The following is a 27323-nucleotide window of genomic DNA, read 5'->3' as shown; positions in this document are numbered from 1 at the left end:
GTATATCTATATTCTACATTTCACATCTATTTTATCTTAATGTTCTCATATCTCAGACTCTGCGTGATCAGAAGTCTGCGCTTGAGGCGAAGCATAAGCAGGAAGTGGAGCGTGAAAGGTCAAGGCTTAACCAGGAAGTGGAGCGTGATGGGTTGGAGCAGCAGTCCGTCAGGGAGGAGCTGAGGAAGGAGCTGGCTCAGCTTCACATGGAGAAGTTTAGCGCCATGGCAACGGAGCTCAGCCACACCCACCAGGTGAGATAACAAAGTGGTCATTTGAAGTCAAGAAAAGATGCAAATTCGCCACAGTAAAAAAAAAAAATCTGTCTTGTATATTCATGAGACAATTCTGATGTTCTCTCATTCTTGCTCGATCTGTCGCTCTCTCAGAATGAGTTGACAATCCAGAAAGAGGCCTTAGAAGCTGAACACCACACGGCTCTGGAGGCCCTCAGGAAAAAGGTACTCATCCCTCCATCTCTTGGCTGGTCTATCCATTAATCTGAGCATCCGTCCATCCATTCAGTTGTGTTTGATCTGGTTGTGTCTGTCTCCAGGTCTTGGAGTTGGCGCAACAGCACTGCACTGCCTTAGAGGAGCTCACGTGCACCTACACCTCAGAGACACAGCAACTCAACACACAGCACCAGCAGCAGCTTCAGGTCTGACGCACTTACACACCATCCCAGAACATCCCATTCCCCTTGTCAGTAGTCTTATAAAAGTGAAGGGATTACCCTCTCACTGTGCTTCCACACACTATTAGATGAGGGGTCAATGTGTGTGTGTGTGTGTGTGTGTGTGTGTAGGAGCTAAAGAGTGCGTCTGTGAGAGAGCTACAGGCGTGTCGCCGGGAGCTGGAGGAGGAGTCGTCACGACAACGGCTGCACTTCCTGGAAGAGGTTGAGCTTCTGAAGGCCCAAGCAGAGGAGAGACTTGAGCAGAAGATCAGCCAACTCAAGGTGAGAGGAGGAGAGATATGGAGAGAGGGAGGGATGACCGGTGGTGGGAGGGTAATGAACTTGCTGTCTGACAGGCTAGAGGAAATATTCATCGTATTGCTTGAAGCCACCAAATCCTTTCATAACTATACAAATACCTAGGGCAGAGGGCGACTAAGAGGAAGAGCGAGGGTGGAGGAAAACGGCGTGAGGTCTTCATCAGCCTTAAACATTGTAATGAACTATACAGGAACGTATGTAACAGTGTTGGGTGTCTTTTAGGATACATTTGGGTTGAACACATTCAGTTGTGCATCTGACTAGTTATCCCCTTTCCCTGTCTTGATGTCACAGTAGTCTGCCATCGTGCTCTTCATGTCGATCACTGAGAGAAACTGAATTCGGACAGATTGCATTATATAATGGGGCTGGATTTTGGAGGTCTGCCTGGCCAGCCCATGCCTGGCCAGTGTCCCATGAGATTTACACAACCATCATAATCCTTTCTTCATATAGGACAGTGTGTTTTTCGCATCAGTATTTCTGTGGGTGTGTGTTGCTGCCACGTGAACAGTGGCTAAATGGGATGGATTTGAGCCTTTGATCCTCTGATGCAGAAGGTTTTATTTTGTACACTTAACAAAAAAAATGCATTTGAGCTGAGCGTTAGCTAGCAGTCAGTCAGTCAGTCTGAATCAGCTTGTGAGTTTTTGGTTGTAGGGAGAGCTGTTAGAACTGTTACCCAATAACCTTGGCGTGAGTTTTAGAACAAGTTCTAGAACAGAAGTGCTTGCAGTTTGGACAGCATTACCAGCATCTCTTTCCTCTGAAGGCGGAGTTTGAGGAGCAGAAGGAGGCGGAGCTAGCAGAACAGAGGCAGAGCTTCAGTTCTGAGCACGAGCAGAAGGAACAAAGCTACGCCGACAAGATGAGCCAGCTCACTGCACAACTGCTACAGCTGGACACTGTGGTGTCACAGGTAACCCACACCACACACACTGGAGTAATTGAGCGCGTCCAATATGACTGGAGCGCCGAGCGAGATTCCCAACGGCTGGAGAGTCGGCCTTCTTGCCCGCTCCAACTTCACTCCAGTAGCACTTACACTTCAGGAGCTCAGGGCATGCCCGGCCCAGCATGCACTTGTAGTCTACTTGAGTGCTGCTATAGCCCCTTGCTTTAGCTACTGTCTGTTTGCTGAATATTTTTATGAAGAAACTGATGAAACACACAGGTGCAAAATCGAGGTGACTTCCAAAGTTGAGGAGCAATAGAGATGATGTAACGTTAATGTCCACAACTAAAAAGTAATTGTAGAACCTGAGAAAGCATGATGGTATACTTACTACGTGCACATGCTAAAATAATAAAGTAGGTGGGTAGATGTCGAAATGTCATTGTAGCAACAAAGAAATCGGACCTTTTAAACGTCCCATTAATCATACAATCGACCGTAATTGATTTTGGCCCAATATGCCTGGCATATTCCCACGTTTAAGGAGCTTTGTTTTGATTGGGTTATTTTGCCTAAAAACCTTCAGGCCTACCTATATAAAAGTAAAAACAAGCCTGCATCCCCAGAGGATGTTCTCTGCTGCTGACTGGCTCTCCAGACACCATTGTATGAGCCTGAAGCCACAGACTGGCCAAACTCAGGTTTCTAAAAATTAAGGCACTAATAAGTCATTTAATTTGTATTTTATTCTATGTAAGTCACAGCCTATTTGCACAGTTTCTAGACCATAATGATTTAATACACTTTGTCCCTGCCAGCCTATTGTGCCGCACTAGCAATGTATTTCTTTGTAGGCTACAGCCTTGAAATAATAGAAATAATATAGCCAAAATAATTATTTTCCGTTCCTTCTTAGACTCCCTGTCTGTCTCCTGACCTATTTGGAGTGTTTATGTTTAACATGACATGTAGCCTATTTGAAATTGAGTGCTTCTTATATTCACCCTTTCATGTTTATTATAATACATTCAAATCATATGGTTTGGTTTCAATACTTCAAAACCAAATGGTAGGTCCATGTAGTCACAAAAATAGATGGGTGTTGGTTAAATAGGGATTTTAATGAAGGGAGCAAGGGCTGTTTTTTTTCCCTGTGAGCGGTAGGAAAGGACATGGTGCACCAGAGTGTTTTTAGTGGTAGGAAAGGACATGGTGCACCAGAGTGTTTTTAGTGGTAGGAAAGGACATGGTGCACCAGAGTGTTTTTAGTGGTAGGAAAGGACATGGTGCACCAGAGTGTTTTTAGTGGTAGGAAAGGACATGGTGCACCAGAGTGTTTTTAGTGGTAGGAAAGGACATGGTGCACCAGAGTGTTTTTAGTGGTAGGAAAGGACATGGTGCACCAGAGTGTTTTTAGTGGTAGGAAAGGACATGGTGCACCAGAGTGTTTTTAGTGGTAGGAAAGGACATGGTGCACCAGAGTGTTTTTAGTGGTAGGAAAGGACATGGTGCACCAGAGTGTTTTTAGTGGTAGGAAAGGACATGGTGCACCAGAGTGTTTTTAGTGGTAGGAAAGGACATGGTGCACCAGAGTGTTTTTAGTGGTAGGAAAGGACATGGTGCACCAGAGTGTTTTTAGTGGTAGGAAAGGACATGGTGCACCAGAGTGTTTTTAGTGGTAGGAAAGGACATGGTGCACCAGAGTGTTTTTAGTGGTAGGAAAGGACATGGTGCACCAGAGTGAGCGACTTGCAGGATTTCCAACCACTCAACCTCCACTCACATACTCTGACACACACACACCACACACTGTTAGTAGGAAATGAATTCTGTGGGCAAGACCAGACAGGCCCAACTATCCACAGACCGAGGGAGGGGGGCACAAAGGGAGAAAGAGGGGAGAGAAAACAGGAAAATGAGAGTATGGGGCAGGAGATAATGATATATATATATGTAAGAGTAGAGGAGAAAGTGAGGGAAGAGGATGATTGTGGTGGGAGACTTGCAGGAGGAGAATAAAAAGTGTAGGATCTTGTTTTTCATCACTCTTAATGTCTAGAAACACACTCACAGCCCAGTGGCTCTCCTAAAGGGATTATCTTCTTCATTAATCTCAATACTAATCCCATGTGTTTTCTGTCCGGCGTGCACACACTCTGCTGGCTGGATGTAAATCTCTAATCTCTCATCATGCATAATGGCATTTCAGTTACATGCACATTTGTTTATTCAAAAATGATTTTCATTCATCCATCCATTCCACCCAGTAAGTTCATCATGGCAGAGTTCCCATGCTAACTATGACTGACAGTTCTGCCTCCTATCCAACCTTATTCACAGAGACCATCTGTTTTAGACCCCCCCCCCTACCCCCAGGGGTGTGGGTGTGTTTGTTTCCATAGTGTTTGTTTCCATGGATCAGGTAGTGTGGGGTTTTGTGCTACAATAACCCCCCCCCTCCTTAATCTTAAGGGATATAGGGGGTGGGCTGTTGCTAAGGCAACCAGTGTTGGTTGTTAGACAGAGGGAGGGAAGGAGGGAGAAAGAGAGGGAAGAAATTGTAAGAGAACGAGCGAGACTGCGGAAGACGTGGCGAGAGGAGCCAAGTTAAAGCTTTGGGAAGGAGAGGTAAAGGGAGTCAGAGGGAGAGGGAAGAACTGGGAGGTAAAAGGGATTCAGAGGGAGAGGGAAGAAATGGGAGGTAAAGGGAGGGAGGGAGTTCAGATTTCGACTCACTCCCACTCAAAGTTGGTGTTGAAGCAGAGAGCTGCTGCCTGCCCGGCTCGCAGGATTACACCATCTTTTGTGTTTGTGTAGCTCTATGTTTTTGTGTGAGTGCTTCCTGGAGGCTAAACAGGCAAATCTCAAACTAATGGAGACTGTCCATTTCACTTTCTCTGATTGGGCATTACAAGACACATGGTTTTGCTTTTGGTCCTGTTATGTAAAGGGAGTGTGTTGTTGAATGCAACTGTCGTATCTATGACTGGGAGGACAATTCTTTGATCACATCTAGTCATGACTGGTTTCCTGTCTCTGGTTTCTCTGCTCTCTGGCTCTCAGCTGCGAGCGGAGGTGTGTAGTCTACAGGGGGAGTTGGAGGGGAAGAGGTCAGAAATGGAGACCCTGGATACACTCCTCCAACGGCGAGAACGAGAGAGTCAGGAGGGAGGCAACCTCCTCAACATGCTTACTGAGGACCTACACACTGCCAAGGAGGAGAGGTGAGGCTGTCTGGATGAATGTAGGCCTGACAATGATCAGCTAGTGTGTAGGCTTCATTTTTAAAAAATTTTTATCCTCAAAGTTTTTAAAAATGTTTTAATGGAGTGATTTTGTTGGTTTCGTCTCACTTTGACCTGTGACCCCTAGGCAGTCTCTCCAGTCAGCTAATGAGAGGCTGAGGAAGGTTCTGGTTGAGGTGGTTTTGAGCACAATGGCAATGGAGGAGCTAATTGGCCGCCGGGTCAACGCCTGTGTCGGGGTCAACGGTCATGATCAGGGTGAGAGTCCAGGAGAGGGAACAACCAATCAGGAGACAGGTGGGTGGAATCTAACAACTGGACCTGTGTCCTTGATACATTTATGACAAGAAGTGAACAAGTACACACTTGGGAAGAAAGGACTGATAACTGTGTGTAATACCTGACCGGTCTCCTCTCTCTCCACTAGGTGTCTCTGTAGCAGACATGTCGACCGGCGATCTGGATCTCTCTCAGCGTGTGTGTGAGAGCCTCCTACTGGCAGAGTCCCAAACGAACTCTGGAGGGCTGGAAGCAGCCCTGGGAGAGGAGGCAGCCCTGGGAGCCTGCAGCCAACTACGCCACTCTGTGGACACACTCCTGGAGCTCCTCACACGGGCTAACACACAGGTAACACACACACACACTAGCTTGTCGGCATGCAGTGAACGCTTGAGAGGTTAGTGGGGGGTCAACACAACATTCTATGCATTGAATTTGCATGAAGCTCAGTCACTGATCTTTGCGTTCAACTGTCTCTCTGTCGGTCTCTCTCGCTCTCTCCTTTTTGGTCTCTAGTTGGAGGAGTCTTGTTCTGTCCATCTGTCTCTAGAGGAGAGATTTTCCCAGGGCCGTTCAGACTCCTCCCAGATGCTGCTCCAACACCAGCTCGTATTGGATCAGCTGGACCAGGAAGCGGGGCTAAAGAGCAAGCTCCAGCTGGAGCTCCACAAGGCCGAGGGTCAGTGGAGATACTGTGCGTCTCCATGTGTTTTTAGAATCTTTGTTTGTAAAAAGTATGATATTCATGTATCTGTGTGTGTATCCTGTTTTTGTGTGTGTAGGTCTGTTGGAGGGCTATGTGGCTGAGAAGGCAACTCTGGAAGAATCACTACAACAAAAGGAGGCTCAGGAAGAACGGCTTGTTGAGGAGCTAGAGGGCCTCCGAGCGCAGCTGCACCAAAAGGATGGCCTCACGGCGGAGTTGGAGGGCCTCCGGGCGCAGCTGCACCAGAAGGAAGGCCTCACCTCAGAGCTAGAGAACCTCAGGGTGCAGCTGCAGGAGCTCAGCGAGGAGCACATTCTCCTCCAGCGCCAGAAGGTCCATCTCACCGCCGGACTGGGAGAGAGAGAAAAGGGTGAGGGGAGGTGATAGATGAGAGAAATTGTGGTTTAAGCTTAACTGGGATTGATTATGTTGCGTATGTTTTGTGTACACGTTAAGTCCTATTCTTAGTTGTCTGCTCTCCCTGTAGGGTCCTGTCAGAGTATAGAGGGGGACACAGGTTTGTTGCTCAGAGTCCTGTGTGTGTCTGTGTTTTAAAAACTGCCCCGTCTCAGACCGAGGCCAGTTGGGGACTAGTGTGTGAGTTGATTTATGAAGTATGGTTTTTAGTGTGGTTGTATTTGTTTGCTATGACTTGTGGTCAAGTTTTTCTTTTTCTGACCAATTCTATACTTCCCCTTATCTATAGGAAGTGCATGTTTGGAAGGATTGTGTGTGTGTGTGTCATTGTGGATTTTGTGAACATTTGTGTGTGCATGTCTGTTCCTAACTGTGTGTGTGTGTGTGTGTGTGTGTGTGTGTGTGTAGGCCTCCTGGTTGAGGCAGATCGTCTGGGCCAGGAGAGGCTGTGTGTGCAGCGGCAGGCAGAGAAAGACCGCAGCTCACTGTCTCTGCGCCTCAGGGCTCTGGAGACCGAGCTAGAGGAACAGGAGAACAAGGGCCTCACGGCGGAGCAGCAGCACAGGGCTCAATCAGAAGACCTCCTGCAGCGCGTCCAGGCCCTCGAGAAACAGCTCAAACACGACAGGCAGTTTATAGACGTAAGTGTAACGCTGTGGGTTATGTATGGATGTGTAACACACTTGCACACACTCAAGTTTATCTCTGGGTGTCTCCAGGAGCAGGCAGTGGAACGGGAGCATGAGAGAGATGAGTTCCAACAGGAGATCAGAAGTCTGGAGGCTCAGCTCAGACAGCCAGCCAGACACTCTGCTGGGACCAGCAAGGGCCAACGGGTAAGATACGCGCACACACACACGCGCGCGCATCCTTACCTTAGTGTATTGGCATGTGTTAAGTCTTTAATATTGTAGTGTTTAGTCAAGACAATATCTGATGTTGAGTCATTTATAGATATTGAATGGACCTGAATGGACCTGTTGCTGACTGTTTGTGTTTTGTGTTTTATTTCATGGAATGCTCTAGATTGAGGACTTGGTTCTGCAGGTGTGGAATCTCACCAGTGACTCCTATAGCTACACCTCGACTCTTCTGCATGCCCCCACCGTGTGTGTGTGTGTGTGTGTGTTGTGATAACACCTGCGTGATTAACTTACATAATCATTGAAGATGCATCTGCCGTTAGTGCCGCTCCGTCGCTCTCCTTTTCATCTCTCCACCCCCCTTTTCTCCATCTCGCTCGATCATCCTCCTCTCCCTTCCATCCCTCTGTGCTGTGTGTTGCTGCTCTGTCGCATGGCTTCAGTTGTTGTTGTGGCTGCAGACCCGGATTGGCTTTAGTAAACCCGTCGTACAGCTTAACATGGGAAACCCCATAGTGACCCGGCAACTGGAGCCCTCAGAACCAACATTCCTCCCCTGTGTTTCTTTCTCAGGTGGAGAGCCTTCAAGCTCTCATCAGGGACAAGACAGAAGACCACACCTGCCTGCTGGCAGCCAATCAACAGGTCCAGCTCGAGGTTGCTGAGCGCAATGAGGAGATTGACAAGCTGGCTGGGCGAATTAGGGAGCTGGAACAGGCGTTGCTGAGCAGCTCCGAGAGCAGCAGAGCTGTCAGTCAACTGGAGCAGGAGCTGCACAGAGCTCGGCAGAGAGAAGAGGAGCTCACACAGGTAACTCTCTCACACTCTCACACACACACACACACACACACACACACACCTTCACACACACACTAAATGACTCTCTCTCCCTCCAGGATAAGGAGTCATTGCAGCAGCAGCAGTTGTCAAATCGTCTCCAGATTTCAGCACTGCAGTCTAAACTGGACGAGACCCGTCACCGTTACCGTGACAACAACGCTAGCACCCCCGACCCCATCCAGCTTCTCCGAGACACGTTGGACACTGCACAGCAAGACCTGCAGGACAAGGAGCAACAGGTGTGTTTCCAACCTCAACACCTGCTTTAGTGAAAGGCCTAACAGAGCTTAACTGCTTCCTGCTGCTAGTGTATCGAGATCTTTGGCCAGAGAAGATTAGCTTGCTTGGTTGGATTAATTTGTTAACTTGTGTGTGGGTTCTAGGTGTGTGTGTTGGTTGGTCAAATGGAGGAGACTCAGAGAGACCTGACCATAAAAGAGGCGGAGTTAAAACACCTCACTCTCCAGCTGGAGCTCCTGACCAATCAGAACACGGATACCATCACCCAGCATCACGACCAAGTCGCTGCTCTCAAAGTGGGTCTGCTACAGTTTTCAGTCATGCTAGTACTTGTTAGTCCTCTCTAATGCCAAGAATAATTGTCCTGTGTTTTAAATCTCCCCCTGTGTCTTTCTCTGTTTAGGAGACAGTTTCAGCCCTTACCTTTCGCCTGGAGGAGAGAGAGATTGGAGAGGAGGAGAGTCTCCCATCTGCTCTGTTAGAGGAGAAGAATGAGGAGATAGACCACCTGACCCAGGAGATACACAAGCTAGAACTGGAGCTGGAGACAGCCAGGGACATCACGGTACACAGACACCCACCCATACACACACACACACACACACACACACACACCTCCATAATCCAGCCCCGTTATATAATGACATAATCTCTCAGAATTCAAACTACTGTGACCTCTATGTAGTACACACAATGGAACTCGTTATTTTTGCCTGAACTGGAAGCCATTCTCCCGGTCTCTCTACAGGCCATCCAGACAGAACTTGAAGACGTCCGCTCCCAGGTGGAGCATCTCCGCTGTGACATCATCAGGGTGCGTCAGGACAAGCAGGAAGAGGAGGAGCGGCTTCACGAGGTCATCAGCACGCTACAGGCCGAGCTAAACACCCTTTGCCCCGCCTACCACGAGGTCAGCGACCTATCACAAGAGGGCGACAGTGTTAACCCTTCGCCTGCTCCCAGCCCGGAACCTGCCAAGTACCCCCAACCAGAGAGAGGAGGAGCGAGAGGAGGTGAGGGCGACAGTCTTAAGCAGGAGATGCGTCTCCTCCATTCCTCCTCTTCCCGTTCTCTCCGTTCCCGTGTGGAGGCCCTGCAGGGGCAGCTGGAGGTGACGGTGGGAGAGAAGGAGGCGATGGAGAGACTGCTGCTCTCTCAGGAGGAAGAGTACAGAGGACAGGGGGAAGAGATGGGGAGGAGGCTCAAGGAAGAGAGGGAGAGAGGGGAAGAGGTAAAGAGGGAACTCAATCTAAAAGAGGCAGAGCTTGAAGAGGTGAGAGCCAGGAAAGAAGGGCTGGAGGAGGAGAGGGATGCAGCTGTGGAGGAGAGCGGTCGCTGGCAGGCTCTTGCCCAGGAGACGAACTCCCTGCGAGGGGAGAAAACTCAGCTAGACTCCCTGGTCCTGGAGCTAAAATCAAGGGTTGAAGAGCGGGAGAAGGAGACTGAAGCCCTGCTACAGACCGTGGTGGCTGTCGAGACGGCGAAGGCAGAACTTTCGTCAGAACGCGAGGCCCTGCGGAAGAGGGAGTGCCGACTCCAAGAGGAAATAGAACGCCTCCAGCAGGAAGTGACCTCTCAGAGGGCCTGCCTCCAGGAAGTCAGCCGTCAGCTGGAGGAGAGGCGAGCCAACCAGGAGGAGGCTCAGAAGGAAGTGCTGGTAAGTGGCGGCAGTGGCGGGCCAATCAGATTGACTCAACATGTGGCATCAATTTAAACACATTTCTCTCTAGCCATGTAGGAGCGGTGACATCTTCAGTAGTATTAGTTATTTGCAGATTTAGTTGGTAGATTGACACAGAGAAGATAAGTTGTCTGCTTTGAAATCCTGCCTTTGATGTTTTCATTCAAACTTGAGTAATCCATTCCATTTAGCCTCTCTAAGCCTAACTTGCAACACTAAGTAACTTTCACTATTTAGGTATTTTGTGGTGTGAGCTCCCTCTACCACAGCTGGCTATGGTTAGAGGGAGAGAGTGAACGAGAGATTGAGTCTTTGGAGAAAAAGCATCTGCTAAATGGTATATTTATAGTGGGGGAGAGACTAAGAAATGGCGTAAGAGAGAGAGCGAAACTATGAGATGTTGATGTGTTGGCACCCAACAGTAGAGTGTTACTCACAGAGGAAGTGATCTCATCAGAAAGAGGAAGTCAGGAGTGGTCAGAAAACAGTTCTGTGTTGTGAAGTTCTTTCACACTGGCATTTATTTACTTTCTTTCTGAACATTGAGTATAGTTTTCTTGCCATGTGTTCTGGAATGGGAGTTTCCAAGCACTATTTTAAACACTCTTGGTGAACAATTTGCTATAGATTTGTGTTTGGGGAAAATAATGATGGTGTTGAGTAGAGTTACTCGCTCAGTGTTATGCACTGTATTTTCAGTGTGGGTAGGAAGGGTAAGGGATTTGTGTTGGTGTGAGTTTTGCACATGTTTCTTGTGTAGTCTTTTCAAGGTTTTTAATGCGGTTCTTGAATGAATCAAAGCCCTGGATAACAGATTGCAAGAAAGATTTTGTGCAAAGTAGACGGATTACATATTTGATGGTGCTGTTGATATTGATCATTCTGATGCTGATGATGAAGGCTGTTCTCTTACAGACATGTGCTGAGGAGACTCTGGCAAAGGCTGACGCTGCCCTGAGACAGAGGGAGGAGGAGCTACAGAGACTAGGGGCGGAGCATCAAGCCCTGGGGGCAGAGTTAGCAGCTGTGAAGGAGGGTCTTTGCTCCAGCACAGAGAGAGCTGAGAAACTACTGGAGGAGGGACAGGTACAGACAGGCGTGTGCATTTAAACGCAACGTTTTTTTGAAAGGACTGTAAATAACACTGTATTCTCTGATTATTTCACTCACCTGTCAATCAGACCAAAGACCGGGCCCTGGCTGACCTGGAAACCAATAACCAGCATCTGAAGGCGGAGCTCCGGGGCCTACAGGAAGACCTGGCCGTGCAGGAAGAGGAGCTGGCCTATCAGCAAGGAGAACTGCTGCAGCTCAGACAGACCTGCAACCTGCACAGCAGACAGACACACTCATTGAAGGGTGAGTACACATTCAAGCTGCTACACAGACAATGGTGTTCCTCTGAGTGCAGAGCTATTGGATGACCGTGATCATCTTCCTCCTCCAGACGTCACGCCCAGAGGATTCCAGGACGGTGTGTCTCGCAACGGGTCCCTGAGTTCTCCTGAGGTTCTCCGTCGACTGGACTGTTCTGAGGAGAGAACCAGAGAGGACAGGTTCCACCCCTCTGTTCTCCACGGTTCTAGACTGTCTGACCTCAGTGCTTTAAACAGCACAGGCCTGGAGCTCCAGGCTAAAGCCTCCCCCAGGGGACGGCAAGACCAGCCCTGTCCAGGGACAATCAGCCCAGAGCTGGGCACACACAGCACCCACTCCCCTGGGTCCATCTCTGCCTCAGACAACCTCTCTATGTTGGACTCAATGGACGCTGACAAGGTGGGTGGAAAAAGGGTTGAGAAAGTGTCCACATACACCACACAAACACGCACACACATTAAACCTCTCTCACCTGTCAGGTGCATGAGCTGGAAGCCCTGGACCTGACGGCCCCTCCCTCATCTCTTGGCTCCGCCTCCTCTCTGTCTGCAACGGAGTGGGCCAGTGATGGATATGGCAGCAGTAAGTCTGTTTGTCTGTCATTTTGTTGGTCTTGTCTGTCTGTCTGTGTTCATTTGTCTAACCTCTCTCCCTTCTCTCGCTCTCTGTCTCTCTGTGTCTGTCGTGTAGATGTCAGTTCAGAGCTCGGTGTAAGACTCAAGGTAGAGTTGGAGCAGACAGAGAGGCTGGATGCTCAGTTCTTGGAGTACCTTCGTTGTCGAGGCATGAACCCCGCAACCAACACACGCACAGACAACACACGCACAGACAGCGCCGCCGGGAGTATGAGCTACAGCGACGAACTGTTGTCTCCTGAACTACAGGTATGAACACAAAAACACACACACACCTTAAATGTTACAAATGAACCCTATACCAAACTGTGTGTGTGTTTCCAGGGTCTGTTGAAGAGAGTGTACCAGGAGAGCTGCAGGGTTCTCGCCCTCTCCCAGCGTAACGCCCCCTCTAACCACCTCTCATTGGACCAGACGATCTGTCAGTTAGACTCTAAAGCTCCTCCAATGTGTTGGGAGCAGGAGAAGAGGGCGTTACAGGAAACTGTCATCGCTCTGAGAGAATTGCTCTGTCGGATGGCACAGAGACCGGTGAGTGTGTGTGTGTGAGATGTGTGCTTAACTTCTGCATGTGTGCATACTGACCCTCCTGTGTGTTTTAACAGGAGAACTCTGTGGATGCTGGTTGGAGCAGAGGGCTGCAGGCTGCAGTAAGGGGTGTGTTTGACTGTGAGAGGGCAGAGCTTCGCTCTGAGCTGCAGGCTTTTCTCTCCTCCCACCCTGAGATAGACTCCACCCACCTCCTCCGTCAGCTGGAAACACTGCTACAGAGACAGGTGTGTGTTTACGTGAGCGTGTTTGGAGCGGTCTCCACTAAGGAAGTCCTGTATACTGTAAAAAAAAATAAAAAAACCTGCATTGTATCTGCTTAGCTTAATTGAGGGTTAAAAAAAAATCTCGCTTTCCCTCGTCTCTCCAGGAGGAGCAGCACCATATTGTGGTGGAGCGTCTGCTCTCTGCAGACAAACACGCTCTGCAGCTGCAGCACTCTCAGTGGGAGGAGTCATCTAAAGGGGAGGTGTTATCCAGGCTGAGGGCTGAACTAGAGGAGAACAGAGAACGACTTAACTCCTCCCACAGCACCCAGCAGGAACTACAAAACGAGATCCGCAATCTCCGGTATACATACTCACATACATTATTGACTGCGCACACACACACACACACACACGCGTAAATAAATACTGATGTATGTGTCCTCTCCCAGCCTGTGTATAGAGGACTGTGAGGAGGCTGTAAGGAGGGAGGAGACCAGAGTCCAGGAGCTACAGCAGGAGCTGTACCAGGAGAGAACTCTCACACACCTCCGGGAGAAGGAAGAGGAGCAGCAGAGATCAGAGGTCGTGACCCTGAGGGGTCAGCTGGACCAGGAGAGGACGACCTCTTGTAACCTCCGACAGGAACTCCAGATAGAACTCTCCCGCGGCCACCTCCTCCAATCACAGCTTGACACACGTCTAGCCGATGCCCATAAGGAGCTGGAGGAGGAGTGCGCCCGTTCCGCCCGGCAACTCGACACTTTCCAGTCACAGGAAAAGAGTCGGCTGGAACACTTCCTGAAAGAAGCTGAGTCCCGCCTAGCCGACGCCCACATGAAGAAACTGGAGGAGGAACGCGAGCGCTCCGCCCGGTGTCTCAATGACATCACACGCAGACAAGAAGAGGACGCGTCCCGAGACAGAAAGTTCATCTCGGAGCTCCGCTCTCAGCTGGAGCAGGAGAGGAGGCAGGGGGAGGAGCTAGCCACCGTGACAGACGGGCTGAGGGCGGAACTTCTGCAGAACCGGAGGAGAGTAGAGGAGGAAGAGAGGAAGAGGAGAGCGGAGGCACAGAGAGATCAGGATGCTGCAGCCCGCCTCCGAGTTACTATGGAGACACTCAAGGAGCAGCAGCAGGAGGCTAGTCGAGCATTGGAGACAGAGAGAGAGCGTTCTGGTCGCTTAGGGGCGGAGCTCAACGTGCTGAGGGAGAGGCTTCGATCGGTCAATGACAAGGAGAGGGAGCGGGAGGAACAGAGGGAGAGGGAGAGGAGGAAGGAGAGACAGGAGCAGACGGAGAGAGAGAAGCGACATGAGAGGACCAGCAACAAACTGGTGAGATTTACACAACATTTTAGCATTGCCTGTCTGACTTGTAATACAACTGTGTCTCAGCCACTTGTATGCCATCTTTGTCTTGTTTACTGTCCTGTTTTCTCTTCCCTCTCTCTCTCTCTGCAGTGTGAATTGGAGTTATTGCGGCAGCAGGACCAGCAGAGGATGAGAGATCTCCAGCAGACTCTGGCTGAGCTAGAGAGGGAGGAGAGAGAGATGGCCACAGAGAGACTGTCCAACCAATACTACTCCAGCCCACTCCAACCCAAGAATAACACATCGACTGGGCCAGACCAGACCAGCACAATCCAATACAACCACCAGGTACCAGAAATGGCTGATCATAGCTTGGCCCATGCATAGCAACAATGAAGCACTGGGAGACGAGCTAGACTGCAGTGTTTTAAATGGATTTATGGTGTTTGGGGGGGATTTGCGACTACAACAGATTAGTTTGATAAGGACCATGATAACCAATTTCTCTCTCCCTGCAGTCTTCCTCTTCCTCGGCGCTGGGGGAGAGGTTGTCAAGGGAGAACTCTGACCTGTCGGCCCGCGTGAAGGAGCTGAGTCAGGAGACAGTTAACCTGAAACACAGCCTGTCCTGTCTGGAACGACAGCTACGACAGGCACAGACTGAGAACCGGCCCAGCACTGACCTCAGCAACAGCAAGGTGAGCCACACGAGCAAACTAACAGACTGATTCACGCACACTCGACCTCTGGGCTGAAAGTCCCCATGGATCATCTGGTGTGAAGTCCCTTGTCTTGACGTCCCTTTAACCCTGTTTGTGTCTCTGTCCCTCCTCTAGTTCCAGCGACTGTATGAGCGGTATCTACGGGCTGAGAGCTTTAGGAAGTCTCTGGTCTACCAGAAGCGCTACCTCCTGCTGCTGCTGGGGGGCTTTCAGGACTGTGAACAGGCAACTCTCTGTCTTATCGCTCGGATGGGGGCGCACCCCTCGCCCCCCCACGCCCACACACACTCTCCCCTCTCGCGCTTCAGAGCTGCAGTACGAGCTGTCATCGCCATCTCACGGTGGGTTGGGTTGGACGTGTGTGTGTGTGTGTGTGTGTGTGTGTGGGTGGGTGGGTGTTATATAGAGCTATGGGTCATTGTGTTATGCATGTTAACCCTTCCCTGTCCTTCTCCTCCAGACTGAAGTTCCTGACCAGGAAGTGGCAGAGAGTCGTCAGGAGAGGAGTTACAACTACTGTCACTGTCAACGGACACAGCACAGGTGCGTGTGAGAGACATCCAGAGCGATGAATATAGGATTACCAACGTCACACAGGCAGGGTACATCGACAGTTCAGTGTGTAACCTTTCTATTTCTCTCTCAGCTTCCAGGACTGAGGTTTTGAGTCAGCAGCAGCCACTGGCCAATCACAACTCCTCTCCACCTACTAGAGACAGCAGCCCCACCCGTAAGGGTGTGGTCTCACCAATGAAATCACCCTTCAGGCTCCACAACCGGTACTGCTCCTTACATAGTAAACATCCATTAATGTGAGCGGGAAACTCTAACGACATACCTTGATTTAATTTCTTTCCTTTTCTCTCTTCCTCTTCTCCCCCCTCTTTCTCTCCCCTCTCTTATTCTGTCCACTCTTTTCCCCCCTAGAGTGTATTCCAACCCGGTCCTGTCCTCTGAGCCTGCTTCGTCCAGTGTTCTGTCCCAGGATGCCGAGCGATCTCTGACAGACTACATCCACCACCTGGAGAACGTACAGCAACGCCTAGGGGCTGCACGTCCAGGTACAAACGCACACTGGTTGCACTTACTGTTTGAGCACACCCTCACTGAATGAGATGGGGAAGATCAGAGGTGACAGAGAGAAAGAGGGGCTTTAGCTTGGCGATGGCATCGTACCACGGCAAGTACACTACCAACAATCGCCTGGGTTAGGGGACGGCATTGTTACCATGGACATACTTCCTCTCTGACAAACTGATCAATCAATCTCACCACCTCCAATCCCATCTCCTGACCCAGTTAGAAGGGCTTATTTAGCCCCACCTCCAAGTTCCCCTGATATGATTGGCTATTGGCAGCGGTGGCTGCAAAAGAACAGGACATTGCTGTACCTCAGCTGTCTGTCCCCCATCTACCGGTACGGCCCAGGTGAGGACCTAACTACAAGTACCGGAATACACTGCTTCGTTACTATCTCCCCACATCACCCTCACCGTATTGAACAAACTACAAGTACAAACTACAAGTACCAGGGTGTACATCTCAGGGTAGGGCACAATCTGGTGTAAGCAGGCACACGTGGGTAGTCACTACATAGCCATTCTAAAATGGACAATGGTCCATTGAGTAGTTTTCTTCTGTACTGGGTGTGTTTTTCCACAGACACCTGGGTGTTCATATGTTTGTGTGTGTGAGAGAGCGAGAGATTGTGTGTTGCCCTTATCTGGTTCTGACACATTTTCTCTCTCCTCCAGACTCTCCATCTCTTCTCTCCTACCACAAAAAGTCTGACCGCTGAAGGAAGGAATGAAGCAGTGTATGAATGCCTCCTTTCAATCCAACATCCTTATGATCCATCTCTGTGTTTAAATATACAATGGAATGTATTTGTCTATCTGATTTAGAAAGTTAGAATTTAAGACATTAAATTATTTTTTTACGGAAAAAAAAATTCTCCATATTTCTGTCGACCGCCGAGTAACTCCCTAAGAGGTCTTCTCACCCGAATGCATGTGTTTTTGAAAGTATTAGATCGCTATTTTTCTACCTGAGTTTTATACACCTTTGTATCTCTGATTCTGTATATATGTTCTTGGTTATTAATATTTGCTAAAGTTTCACACTGGAATTCTGATCTATAGATCAAAGCTGGTGGACATGTTTTGTCAATGTTTTTTTATCGATCACCATTTCTACAAAATAAATATTTTAATTGTGTGATTACTTGCCTTGCGCATCTTTTAAAGGCAGGGCCGAAAATAGGCAGGGTCAGACATGCACAGACTTGCATCAATACTTACAGTATCGTTAGATTGTGTGTTGATCAAAAACTGATGGTGGCACAAACACCCCTCCATTTTACTTAGTTAATCATTCATTAACACTGGTGATTAGTTCTGGGGCGCTTTGGACGCACATATATTTACCATCTCAAAATGTGTCCGGCAAGAAAAATAGTAACTACTAAGTAGGCCAGTTCTTTTAGAACGGTCATTCCAGTCAGTGTCATTTGACAACAGTTTTACAGAAGGGGGAAACCAGTCTTTGGTAGTTATGTCTTCAGTTACACTGCAGATCATGACAGTTCACATAGGGGTCAAATCACTGATATGCCATGTACTGGTGCTCTGGTAATTATAAATTAAACAATTTCTATACTATATTAGAATGTGTTATATCAGCAACAATTTCAGCTGGTTCATCTGGGGCTTTAAATCACTGAGATGCATACAAGGTAGGAGGTACCAGCTGACCACCAGTTCCACACTCTACTAACTAATGACCACGTTTACATGAGCACAGTTTTCCCAATAGTAGCTCATATCCCGCTTAAGGTCTTACTCCTATAAACTGTTTACATGCACCTTTGATATCCTGCTCACGATTAGCCCTGTATACATGAATAAGCAGAATCTTCCTCGTTTAAATTCACATGGGTTAAATAGAATAGTAACTGAAATCTGGACACTGACTGCATATAACCTCTCACATACCATAATATATAAACTCCTGCAGAATTATGCATGTCTTGCAGTCAAATGACACAACAAATGTTACATTTGCCTCGGGAACAGAAAAGGAGAACTATACTGAACTAAAATATAAATGCCACATGTAAAGTGTTGGTCCCATGTTTCATGAATAAAAGATCCTAGAAATGTTCCATACAGTGTATTTTTTCTGAATTCAGTGCACACATTTGTGTACATCCCTGTTAGTGAGCATTTCTCCTTTGATTGATTTGATTTGATTGAAGATGGTCCATCCACATGACAGGGGTGACACTAGTGCACCTTGTGCTTAGGAAAATAAAAGGCCACTCTAAAATTAGCAGTTTTGAAACAAACTGCCACAGATGTCTCAAGTTTTGATGGAGCGTGCAGTTGGCATGCTGACTGCAGGAATGTCCACCAGCTGTTGCCAGAGAACTGAAAATGAACATAAGCCTCCAATTTGGCAGTGGGTCCAACCGACCTCACAACCGCAGACCACGTGTAACCATACCAGCCCAGGACCCCCACATCAGGCTTCTTCACCTACGGGATTGTCTGAGATCAGCCACCCGGACAGCTGATGAAACTGGGTTTACACAACCAAACAATTTCTGCACAAACTGTTAGAGGCTGTCTAAGGGAAGCTCACCTGTGTGCTCGTCCTCCTCACCAGGGTCTTGAACTGACTGCAGTTCAGCGTTGTACCCGATTTCAGTGGGCAAATACTCAACTTCAAAGGCCACTAGCACATTGGAGAAGTGTGCTATTCACACATGAATCCCAGTTTCAACTGTACCGGGCAGATGACAGACAGCGTGTATGGTGTTGTGTGGGTGAGCAGTTTGCAGATGTCAACATTGTGAACAGAGTGCCCCATGGTGGCGGTGGTGTTATGGTATGGGCAGACATAAGCTACAGACAAACACAATTGCATTTTATGTTGTCAATTTGAATGACCCATTGTCGTGCCATTCATCTGCCGCAATCCTAACCTTTCAGCATTATAATGCACTGGCCCATGCCGCAAGGATCTGTACACAATTCCTAGAAAATGTCCCAGTTCTTCCATTGCCTGCATACTTACAAGACATGTCACCCACTGAGCATGTTTGGAATGCTCTGGATCGACGTGTACAACAGCGTGTTCTAGTTCCCGCCAATATCCAGCAACTTGCAATGCCATTGAAGAGGAGTGGGACAAGATTCCACATGCCATAATCAACAGCCTGATCAACTCTATGTGAAGAAGAGTTGCATGAGGCAAATGGTGGTTGCACCTGATACTGACTGGTTTTTTGATCCACTCCCCTACCGTTTTTTAAGGTATCTGTGACCAACAGATGAATATCTGTATTCCTAGTCATGTGAAATCCATAGATGAGGGCCTAATGAATGTATTTCAATTGACTGGTTTCCTTATATGAACAGTAACTCGGTAAAATATTTTGAAAGTGTTGCATGTTGCGTTTATATTTTTGTTCAGTGTATGATTTCTTTCTTTCACCATATCTTGAGAAAATGCCAATGTGTTATCTTCGACACTGTTTTGCTAGCAGACAGTGTTTAAACCACATCAAATATGGTTCCAAAACGTACTGAAGTCTTCTCAGAAACGTGTTTCATCAGCTTTTAATTTTCTTAAACCGGTCAAATTGATGCCATTTGGAGACTTTGCACAGGACCAACCATTCCCCCCCTTGTTTTGTTATTGTGTTCTCCTCGTGTTCCTAAACGAAACCCGCCCACTTCGGCAACAAGCTGAAAATCGTGTTCTGTCCTCTCGAAACGACCGGAGAAGCAATTGGCTCGCATGCCATGGATGCGCCCCGGAGGGCCTCAGAGGCGGAGCAACCATATTTCAATCCCCGGCCGCGGCATACAAAGCGCCACACGACATGCAGGCCGATCTAGGCAACAATCGTTAATTAGTTGAGGTCCAACCAATAGGCTTCTTAAATTGTACTTACAATTTATATACTAATTTCTATCCAAAGTTAGCATCATCTGTATCAGTTCATTCTATCCAGAACTTGAATTCGAGATGAGGAACCATATTATAAATGTTGTTAATCCCTTCTGTTTTTCGGGCCTGTCTCAAACATTCCTGGTGAGAATTTAGCTTGAGTATCCAGTGTCACTTCCGACACTGCTTCGAGTGCTTTAGGTACTATTGCCCTTGAGTAGAATCTGTCTCCCATCCATGTCTGACTTGTCTGCAGGTTTCACAGGGTTGACTCTGCCTGAGGAGTCGCTGTGTCACCAAAATCAAACACACAGGTATTTGTGGGTCTCCGGGTCCCTTCTTTAGTCGGGAAAGCAGCGTTTGGTTACAACAGTACTTTAATGGTGTTAACTAGATGAATGCATTCATCCTATCGATGTAAGACATTAGTCTGGCGATCACTACTGTATTTAGTCTTCTCGGGCAACAAGTTATGACAGAAGAGACGCTACATGTATAACTATATAGTTGACAAACAAATGGCCACACCAAATGTCGGAAATTATAATATGCCTACCAAATGTTGGAAATTATAATATGCCTACCAAATGTCGGAAATTATAATATGCCTACCAAATGTTGGAAATTATAATATGCCTACCAAATGTCGGAAATTATAATATGCCCTACCAAATGTCGGAAATTATAAACATACATTTGTGTAAATTATCGGTGAAACTAGCCAGTAGGCTTTACAGTTCAGTACAGCGTATCAGCAAAATAAATTGTTATAGTGGCTCGAACTGCGCAGGTAGCCTAGTTTTTGAAGTGATTTGTTTGACAATCCAACGGAAACATAATCACACAACACCCATGATATGCAAAACCGAGCCCTGGCAGGCCTTTTCACGGGCTAAGATGTTTTACATGCCACAGTACCAGTCTAATTCCGCGTTCAAATACTAGTCGGAACTAGAAAACTCCGAAATGTTCGCTAACTGGTTGTATTTTTACAAGTGCCGATGTCAACCGCTTAGCAAGTCATACATTTTAGAGTTTCCTAGTGGCAACTAGTACGGGAAAGCGGAATAAGATTAGCATATCCAAGTAGACCGTACGAGGAAGTCTGACGTTTTACCCCTACGGTTTACGGTCTTCACGTTTGTGTACATTCACGTCAGTCATTTCAACACGAAGCTAAATGCTAGGCTAACTGTGCTAGATAAAAGGCGAATGGTGGTTTGGCGCAGGTAGAACATTCGTGCCCACTGAGCTTGTATTTTAAACCGCATATAGTCCTGGCCCGACCGTACGAGGAAGTTTCCATTCTCTCGTATCTGTCTGTGATGTACGGATGGGTAGTTGACGGACTATCGTCGCTCTTCGAGCCTATAACCGGGCAAAAACATTCCGGTTGGCCTGGTTTGAACGTTGGCGGGGAGATAGACTCGCAACGGCAGGATAGCAACGCCAGGCCAACCAAAAGGAACTACCAGAGGTCGGTGACTGGCACATGTACTGTCTTTGGTGCTAGTGTGATCTGTGTAGCTGTTTATGGAACGCGTTAGTAAGCTGGCTGGCAAACGCTAGCCAGTCAACTAGCTAACAGCTAGTTTAACATTTAAACACTTGTCACCCAAGCTCGCTAACCTAGCTAGCTAATTATTAGCAACAATTGTCATTCATTCCAGTTGGTGTTAGCTGCTCCAAAAATAAATAAGGCGAGCTAACTCTTTCCTCGCGCCACTTACCAGACATTAGCTAACTATTTCCTAACGTACCAAATAATAAGGTACTGTAGAAAAACGAACTGTAGCTAACAAATGTAACTACTACCTGGCTAATTACGTGTTTACATTCTGTTACAGCGTTCATGTTTCAGAAAATGTTAGCCAGAGTGAACCAGTGGCGATCAAGAGACGGAGAAAAGGTATGGTAACCTATTACCAATAACTTTTAGCCATTGTTCTTATAATTCATGTGTGTTGTACTCTCTCATATTGTCATAGACATCATTAGTTTTGTGAAGAAGACTGTAGCAGGGGTGGCTGGGCTGCTGAGACTGAGGAACCCACTGTCTCCTGCCAGTGAGAGAAACGGAAGGTACACAGCAAACCAGGTATGAATGTGTACCAGGAGTGCGTTCTAGTACCATACACAACACACTCATAAACCACTGCTCTGACTGAAAGACACATACCAGTACATAAACTTTAAAATGTTTGTGCAATAGCTGCACAATATTCACATCTGACTATGTCCTAAATCACTCCTATTATGTAGGGCCCTGTGGGCCTGATGGGAATAGATGAACTCCACACCTCATGGATGAGCAGCTCTGATTGGAAAATGGGTGAGTAACGAAGGCTCTGATTGTTTGATCGATAAGGAAGGAGGACAGCTGTGTTTTACATTACAACATCATGGTATATAATATGTGTAACAGCAGAGGGGTCAGGTCAAGTGGTTGCTTCAACTTGTTTATCCCTCTTTCCTTGTCTCCAGACAAACCAACAGTAGGAGGACAGAGGGAGAGAGGGGGGCTGGGCCTCCTCCAGGGAGCCTCTCCCCCTCTGAGGAAACACACGTAGGTATCTTCTGTCTACTGCATACTTTCAGTTCTGGGGCTTTAACACAAAGGTTCTACATATGTGGGATGTTCCTCCTGTAAGCGTTGTTCTCGGTCTTGTTTTCAGTGGCTTAGTGCTGGGTCCAGGGAACCCAGACAGAGGGAGAGATGGAGACAAGCCCCAGAGATGCTCCCTCAAGCTCCTTCCCAGTCGGCCTACCCAGGGGGTGGGGGTTGGGACAAGACCCCCCAGCTCAGACCTGCCCACCCCAAACCGCTCTCACAGACAGTGCTTGGCAGTGGAGGAGGTGAGTTTGAAATTAAAATCAACCCTGTGATTGATCCTGGTTTTTATTAAATGCCACGCCAGGTATGTCAGTAGTTGTCAGGTTTGTTCTGTTTCCAGGCTCTGAAGGAGAGTGATAAGGAACACTACAGACGGCTTCTGGAGATGGTGTCCGATAAATACAGCAAGAGCCAACCACTGCCCTTCACCCGCACCAAACCCCAGGGGTGAGTGGTGATGGAGAGTGTGAGATTATAGTTTTCATTCCAGTGGTTCCGTTAGCTAGTTTTTACAAACCTCTGTTTTCTTCGCTTCCTCACAGGGAAACATTTACACAAGATGGACATAGAATGGCCATTTTGGGAAGAACCTATGAGTCTGTGACCCCAAAGACAGGACCCTTCAGAGGTAGACTACTATCACAGCCTCTCTCACCCCTCTTCTCATGTATTGGAAGCTGTTGTCCTAGGCTAATGTTTTCTCCTTCTATCTGCAGCCAACCCCAGTGTGTATATGTGGAGAGATACATCCTCAGCCAAACAAACCAGAGACATGAGAGGAGAGTTGTGTCTCAGTAAGCCTCTCAGCGCATCTGTGGATACCCAACCTGCCAGCAATGCAATGGTAGGACACACACTTATGAACTGTAGTAAGGGTGCTAGGAAGAGTCATAAGGCTGCTATGAAGCATCATAAGGTTGTTAAAAAGTGTCTCTCCCTCCAGCAGAAGCAGCCAGAGCTGGATCTCTCTGCAGAGGTAGCAGCAAGACTCAACCTGGTGGACAGAGAGACGCCAACACACACTGACACACTCAACAGCACTGAGGAGCTCCCCAGGTTCAGCAAGGTGAGTGTTCTTTTTCCCTGTTATGGTATGTCTGTAGTGTGTTGACATATGAGTGTTCGTATTCTATGGGTCTGTTTTCATTCTGTTTATTTCAAACTGTGTGTGTGTGTGTAGGAGATGGCTGTGGAGGTGAGTCGTGCCCTGTCTCAGAGGGATCCTAACCTGGTCCTGAGCTCAGCCTTCAAGCTATGCATCACACAGAGAGACCTGGCTTCACTACAGGAAGGGAGCTGGCTCAATGATGAGGTGTGTATGGTTGTTGGCTGTTAAGTTTGAGGTTGTTGGTGTGTGTGTGTGTGTGTGTGTGTGTGTGTGAGTGAGGTTGTGTGTGCCTGCATGTGAGAGAAAGAGAAGGATAGATGTGTGTGTGTGTCTAACAAAATATCTCTCCCTCTGTGTCTTAGGTGATTAACTTCTACCTGTCCCTAGTGATGACTCGTAGCAGTAGTGCAGGGCAAGGGCTGAAGGTCTACTCCTTCAGTACATTCTTCTTCCCCAAACTACATGGAGGGGGGCACGCCGCCGTGAAGCGATGGACCAAAGCTGTGGACCTCTTCCAGTATGACATCATCCTGGTTCCGCTGCACCTGGGAGTCCACTGGTCACTGGCTGTAAATCTCCCCAGATTGACGGGGCTTCATTCACTTTAGAATAGTGGTCACCAACCGGTCGATCACGGCTGACCGGTCGATCACCAAACATTTCTGCACTTGATTCGGCAGCCCTAGTGCTGAGAAGGCTGTGTTCACATTTTGAACCATTTAATGTGTTTGAAGGTAGATCTCCGCTTACTGGGTAGGCCCATAGAGCAAATCAAGTGCACCCCTATAGGCAATGTTGCCTCTGAGCTGCACGCTGAAATATCAGCCTGCGCAGAGAAGCACGAGATTGAACTTAACTCAACTTTCTAGAGTTTACACTATCAACGTTTCCCTTTACTGTGGGAATTGTGATTGAATCAATGCAATACTAGCCACTTTCAATGCAACATACTGAAATAAAACTAACTATGCAAGTGATTTTGTTGTCGGCAGAACGCGTCGTAGTGGGATTCTATTGCATTGACACGCACAACTCCGCCCATACGCTACACAGACCGGTGCGGCATAACCAATCAGCAATGCAGCAGGCCTATTTGCAAATAGACCATTGCCATATATGGATCTGTGCCATTCACTTTGAACTGGACTGTGTTTACAGCATGAGAGGTCGTGAGTAGATCCGCTTGTTTTGAAGCAAACGTTTGAAATGTCTGAAGAACATTGGCAGAGCAATTCAAGCATAGCCAATATGCAGTGATGGTGTGTTGGGCCTATAGCCTACTTTAGCACAACCCTCATTGCTACAGAATTGTTTTTAGTTGGTTAATGTTGCATAGGCTGACGTTTTTTTAAGTCATGTTAAAAATAAAACAAATCTGAGCGGTATATCTTGTCTTGCATTTTGACTCAAAGTGATCATGATTCAAAAAAGGTTGGTGACCACTGCTTTAGAAAGTCCACTGGTCCTTCTCTGTGGTCATTTGTAGATACCTGTGGACTTTATTTCCCTTTCCCTGTCTAGGTGATAAACTTTAACTCCAGGACCGTGAGGTCCTATGACTCTATGGGACAGAGACATGACGACATCTGCAGCCTCTTACTGTGAGTCCTCAGTCCCCTTCCAGTAATCATTTGGTTTGACAAAAGTACCTGTAATCTGATGACCATCTTTTTTGTAATTTCATTCTGTAATCCTGTTACATGCATTTGGTTCGTCCAACACTGTGCAGGCTGTACCTGAGAGAGGAGCACAAGGCCAGGAAGGACCAAGATCTGGATGCGTGCAAGTGGACAGTGGGCAGCTTGAGGGCCAGCGTAAATTACCCAGACAGAAATGCATATCTAATCATCTTTGTTGTTCTTATTTTGTCTTGAATTTATACAGATTGTGTCTAGGGCTGTCAGAAATAGTATCCGTTCTCTAGTGATTTACTTTTCACCAGGATCCCGTGTGTGTGTGTGTGTGTGTGTGTGTGTAGGAGATCCCTCAGCAGAAGAATGGCAGTGACTGTGGAGTGTTTGCCTGTAAATATGCTGACTACATCGCCCAGGGATGGCCTCTCACCTTCCGACAGGTACATAGGCCGTCGTAGGCTATCGTACTCACTCGGTGTACACTCGTACAATCTCTTTTTCACTCACACACTGTCTCTCACTCTCCTCAGTGTCACATGCCGCTGTTCAGGAAACTGATGATCTGGGAGATTCTCAACCAGAGGCTTCTGGAGGACTACACAACTACATAAAAAGAAATTACAGCTGCAAAACAACCATTACAACAGAAATGATAACAAACAACGACAACAGGCATGACTACTACACAGCCTCCAAACTACAACAGGAAGGACAGCTACAGCGAACAGCTAAGCACAAAAGCAATAAATAAAAATAAAGGACTTAAAGGACCAAAGCTATGGACCACAGTATGACCTCTTACCCTCTATCAGTGGGTAGTAGTGCAGTCCTTGTAGTGAAGATAGGGTGGGTGTTCTCCGAAGCATAGAGGTTACAAAGGAATGGTTTGGAATTGATTGTGTGTTCAGATACATCCTGAAGTGCCTTGGACTCCAGAAAGCGTCTGTCATACTTCTAGAAAACACTAAATGGGGAATCAGTTAGACACTTGAAAATCCCTGCTGTCGTTGATGCGAACTTAAATTTAAAACAAGCTTTCTGTGTGAAACCAGAGTGTTTGTTAATGTTGTGTGTGTATATTTATATATAATGTCTATATTAGGTACTTTATTTTTATTACTAGTAGAAAGTGGAGTGACAACTGAGGCATATGAGTGTTATTGAATGTCTTAATTTATGGTTGAATCATCATCGAAGGCAGACAGAAGAGTGCTGCATGTGTGTGTACTATATTTATGTAAATAGATATTTTTTTGACTGAAAAGTTTGTGCGTAGCTGCTTTAATTTTGTCTGGACTGGAAGAGAGACCGGTGTGTGAGGTGCGCCATCTCAAGCAGAGCAGGACACCATCTTAATCCCTCACCACCACTAACAGATATGGACAAATAATTTAAATCCTAAATGTGTAACAATAGTTTATTTATTTGATGCAGAAGGCTTTTCTTTTATGGCATGTATATAATTTAATCCAGCAGTAACAGCATCTGTGTAGACGTTTTTGTCATGAATTTTATAACAGTTCTATTGGATTGTATGTGTTTTCGTTTAAAGGCATGTAGAGAAGAATTTCTAATGAGTCTGTACTGCTTTAGCTTGGGTCTGCCTCTGAAATTGCTCCCTATGACTCAAAGTGGTGCACTATATAGGGTTCCATTTCCAATAGGCCCTTGGCCTATAAAGCTGTATGTGCTTTAGCTTACACTCCTGTAGTGTTCAGTGTGATGGTAACCCTGTAGCTAACATGTATGGGACGGCAAAGGAAGCTGAGTTGGCTAAAGCGCGTACAGATCTGGGACCAGGCTAGTACTGCTTATGCACGGGTCATTACACTGCGTATTACATTGCGCGTATTTCTGCTGCAATTATTCGTGTGTGCATAGAGCCGTGCTGACAACCTCAGTCATATTTTTGTATGTAATAAAGGTCAGAAGGAAAGAAATGGATCAGCTTGTGTTATTGACTAATCACTGTCAAACGTAAATTATGAGTGTGAATGGTATGTAATGTTTTGGGGTGTGTGTGTGTATATATCCTTTGTTTA

The 27323-nt window shown here is 47.2% G+C and overlaps 2 protein-coding genes across 8 annotated transcripts in view; both read left to right on the top strand.

The window, feature by feature from the left end:
* The window catches only part of LOC112255136 (pericentrin-like), a 42910-nt gene extending 25721 nt beyond the window's left edge, over nucleotides 1–17189 (top strand). For 2 of the 7 annotated variants that reach the window (XM_042323924.1, XM_042323921.1), the window contains 36 exons: nucleotides 57–254; nucleotides 390–461; nucleotides 557–661; nucleotides 809–961; nucleotides 1773–1919; nucleotides 4959–5119; nucleotides 5268–5437; nucleotides 5568–5767; nucleotides 5936–6098; nucleotides 6202–6495; nucleotides 6613–6642; nucleotides 6951–7183; nucleotides 7262–7378; nucleotides 7569–7589; nucleotides 7979–8215; nucleotides 8302–8484; nucleotides 8629–8781; nucleotides 8889–9050; nucleotides 9234–10142; nucleotides 11082–11252; nucleotides 11348–11525; nucleotides 11614–11942; nucleotides 12023–12125; nucleotides 12234–12427; nucleotides 12503–12709; nucleotides 12784–12954; nucleotides 13098–13297; nucleotides 13386–14271; nucleotides 14398–14595; nucleotides 14766–14945; nucleotides 15084–15310; nucleotides 15430–15512; nucleotides 15616–15748; nucleotides 15897–16030; nucleotides 16269–16397; nucleotides 16724–17189. In XM_042323924.1, coding sequence (XP_042179858.1) covers nucleotides 57–254; nucleotides 390–461; nucleotides 557–661; nucleotides 809–961; nucleotides 1773–1919; nucleotides 4959–5119; nucleotides 5268–5437; nucleotides 5568–5767; nucleotides 5936–6098; nucleotides 6202–6495; nucleotides 6613–6642; nucleotides 6951–7183; nucleotides 7262–7378; nucleotides 7569–7589; nucleotides 7979–8215; nucleotides 8302–8484; nucleotides 8629–8781; nucleotides 8889–9050; nucleotides 9234–10142; nucleotides 11082–11252; nucleotides 11348–11525; nucleotides 11614–11942; nucleotides 12023–12125; nucleotides 12234–12427; nucleotides 12503–12709; nucleotides 12784–12954; nucleotides 13098–13297; nucleotides 13386–14271; nucleotides 14398–14595; nucleotides 14766–14945; nucleotides 15084–15310; nucleotides 15430–15512; nucleotides 15616–15748; nucleotides 15897–16030; nucleotides 16269–16397; nucleotides 16724–16767 — 7275 coding nt within the window. In that variant the 3' untranslated portion in view covers nucleotides 16768–17189. The remainder of the gene's footprint in view (nucleotides 1–56; nucleotides 255–389; nucleotides 462–556; nucleotides 662–808; nucleotides 962–1772; nucleotides 1920–4958; nucleotides 5120–5267; nucleotides 5438–5567; nucleotides 5768–5935; nucleotides 6099–6201; nucleotides 6496–6612; nucleotides 6643–6950; nucleotides 7184–7261; nucleotides 7379–7568; nucleotides 7590–7978; nucleotides 8216–8301; nucleotides 8485–8628; nucleotides 8782–8888; nucleotides 9051–9233; nucleotides 10143–11081; nucleotides 11253–11347; nucleotides 11526–11613; nucleotides 11943–12022; nucleotides 12126–12233; nucleotides 12428–12502; nucleotides 12710–12783; nucleotides 12955–13097; nucleotides 13298–13385; nucleotides 14272–14397; nucleotides 14596–14765; nucleotides 14946–15083; nucleotides 15311–15429; nucleotides 15513–15615; nucleotides 15749–15896; nucleotides 16031–16268; nucleotides 16398–16723) is intronic. The other 5 variants (XM_042323925.1, XM_042323927.1, XM_042323922.1 and 2 more) reach the window with 4 other exon arrangements.
* A 2863-nt stretch (nucleotides 17190–20052) lies between these two features.
* On the top strand, nucleotides 20053–27225 carry LOC112253715 (sentrin-specific protease 2). The gene is made up of 17 exons (XM_024425676.1): nucleotides 20053–20069; nucleotides 20182–20239; nucleotides 21773–21834; nucleotides 21914–22023; nucleotides 22188–22257; nucleotides 22410–22491; nucleotides 22601–22781; nucleotides 22880–22986; nucleotides 23082–23167; nucleotides 23256–23383; nucleotides 23483–23605; nucleotides 23720–23851; nucleotides 24010–24216; nucleotides 25169–25248; nucleotides 25377–25461; nucleotides 25626–25721; nucleotides 25812–27225. The coding sequence occupies exons 5-17, from the start codon at nucleotides 22203–22205 to the stop codon at nucleotides 25890–25892; spliced, it is 1443 nt and encodes a 480-aa protein (XP_024281444.1). The 5' UTR covers nucleotides 20053–20069; nucleotides 20182–20239; nucleotides 21773–21834; nucleotides 21914–22023; nucleotides 22188–22202; the 3' UTR covers nucleotides 25893–27225.
* The last annotated feature ends 98 nt before the right edge of the window (nucleotides 27226–27323 follow it).

The sequence above is a fragment of the Oncorhynchus tshawytscha genome, linkage group LG07 (assembly GCF_018296145.1).
Source record: "Oncorhynchus tshawytscha isolate Ot180627B linkage group LG07, Otsh_v2.0, whole genome shotgun sequence".
NCBI lineage: Eukaryota > Metazoa > Chordata > Actinopteri > Salmoniformes > Salmonidae > Oncorhynchus > Oncorhynchus tshawytscha.
The sequence above is the reverse complement of the archived record's forward strand: the minus strand, read 5'-3'. Positions and strand labels throughout refer to the sequence as shown.

Excerpts from the sequence above, each read along its gene's own strand:
- LOC112253715 (XM_024425676.1), top strand. The coding sequence starts at position 22,203 with ATGGGAATAGATGAACTCCACACCTCATGGATGAGCAGCTCTGATTGG. Across the intron at positions 23,852-24,009 it reads GGAGCTGGCTCAATGATGAG|GTGATTAACTTCTACCTGTC; the intron begins GTGTGTATGGTT and ends TCTGTGTCTTAG. Across the intron at positions 25,249-25,376 it reads GACATCTGCAGCCTCTTACT|GCTGTACCTGAGAGAGGAGC; the intron begins GTGAGTCCTCAG and ends AACACTGTGCAG.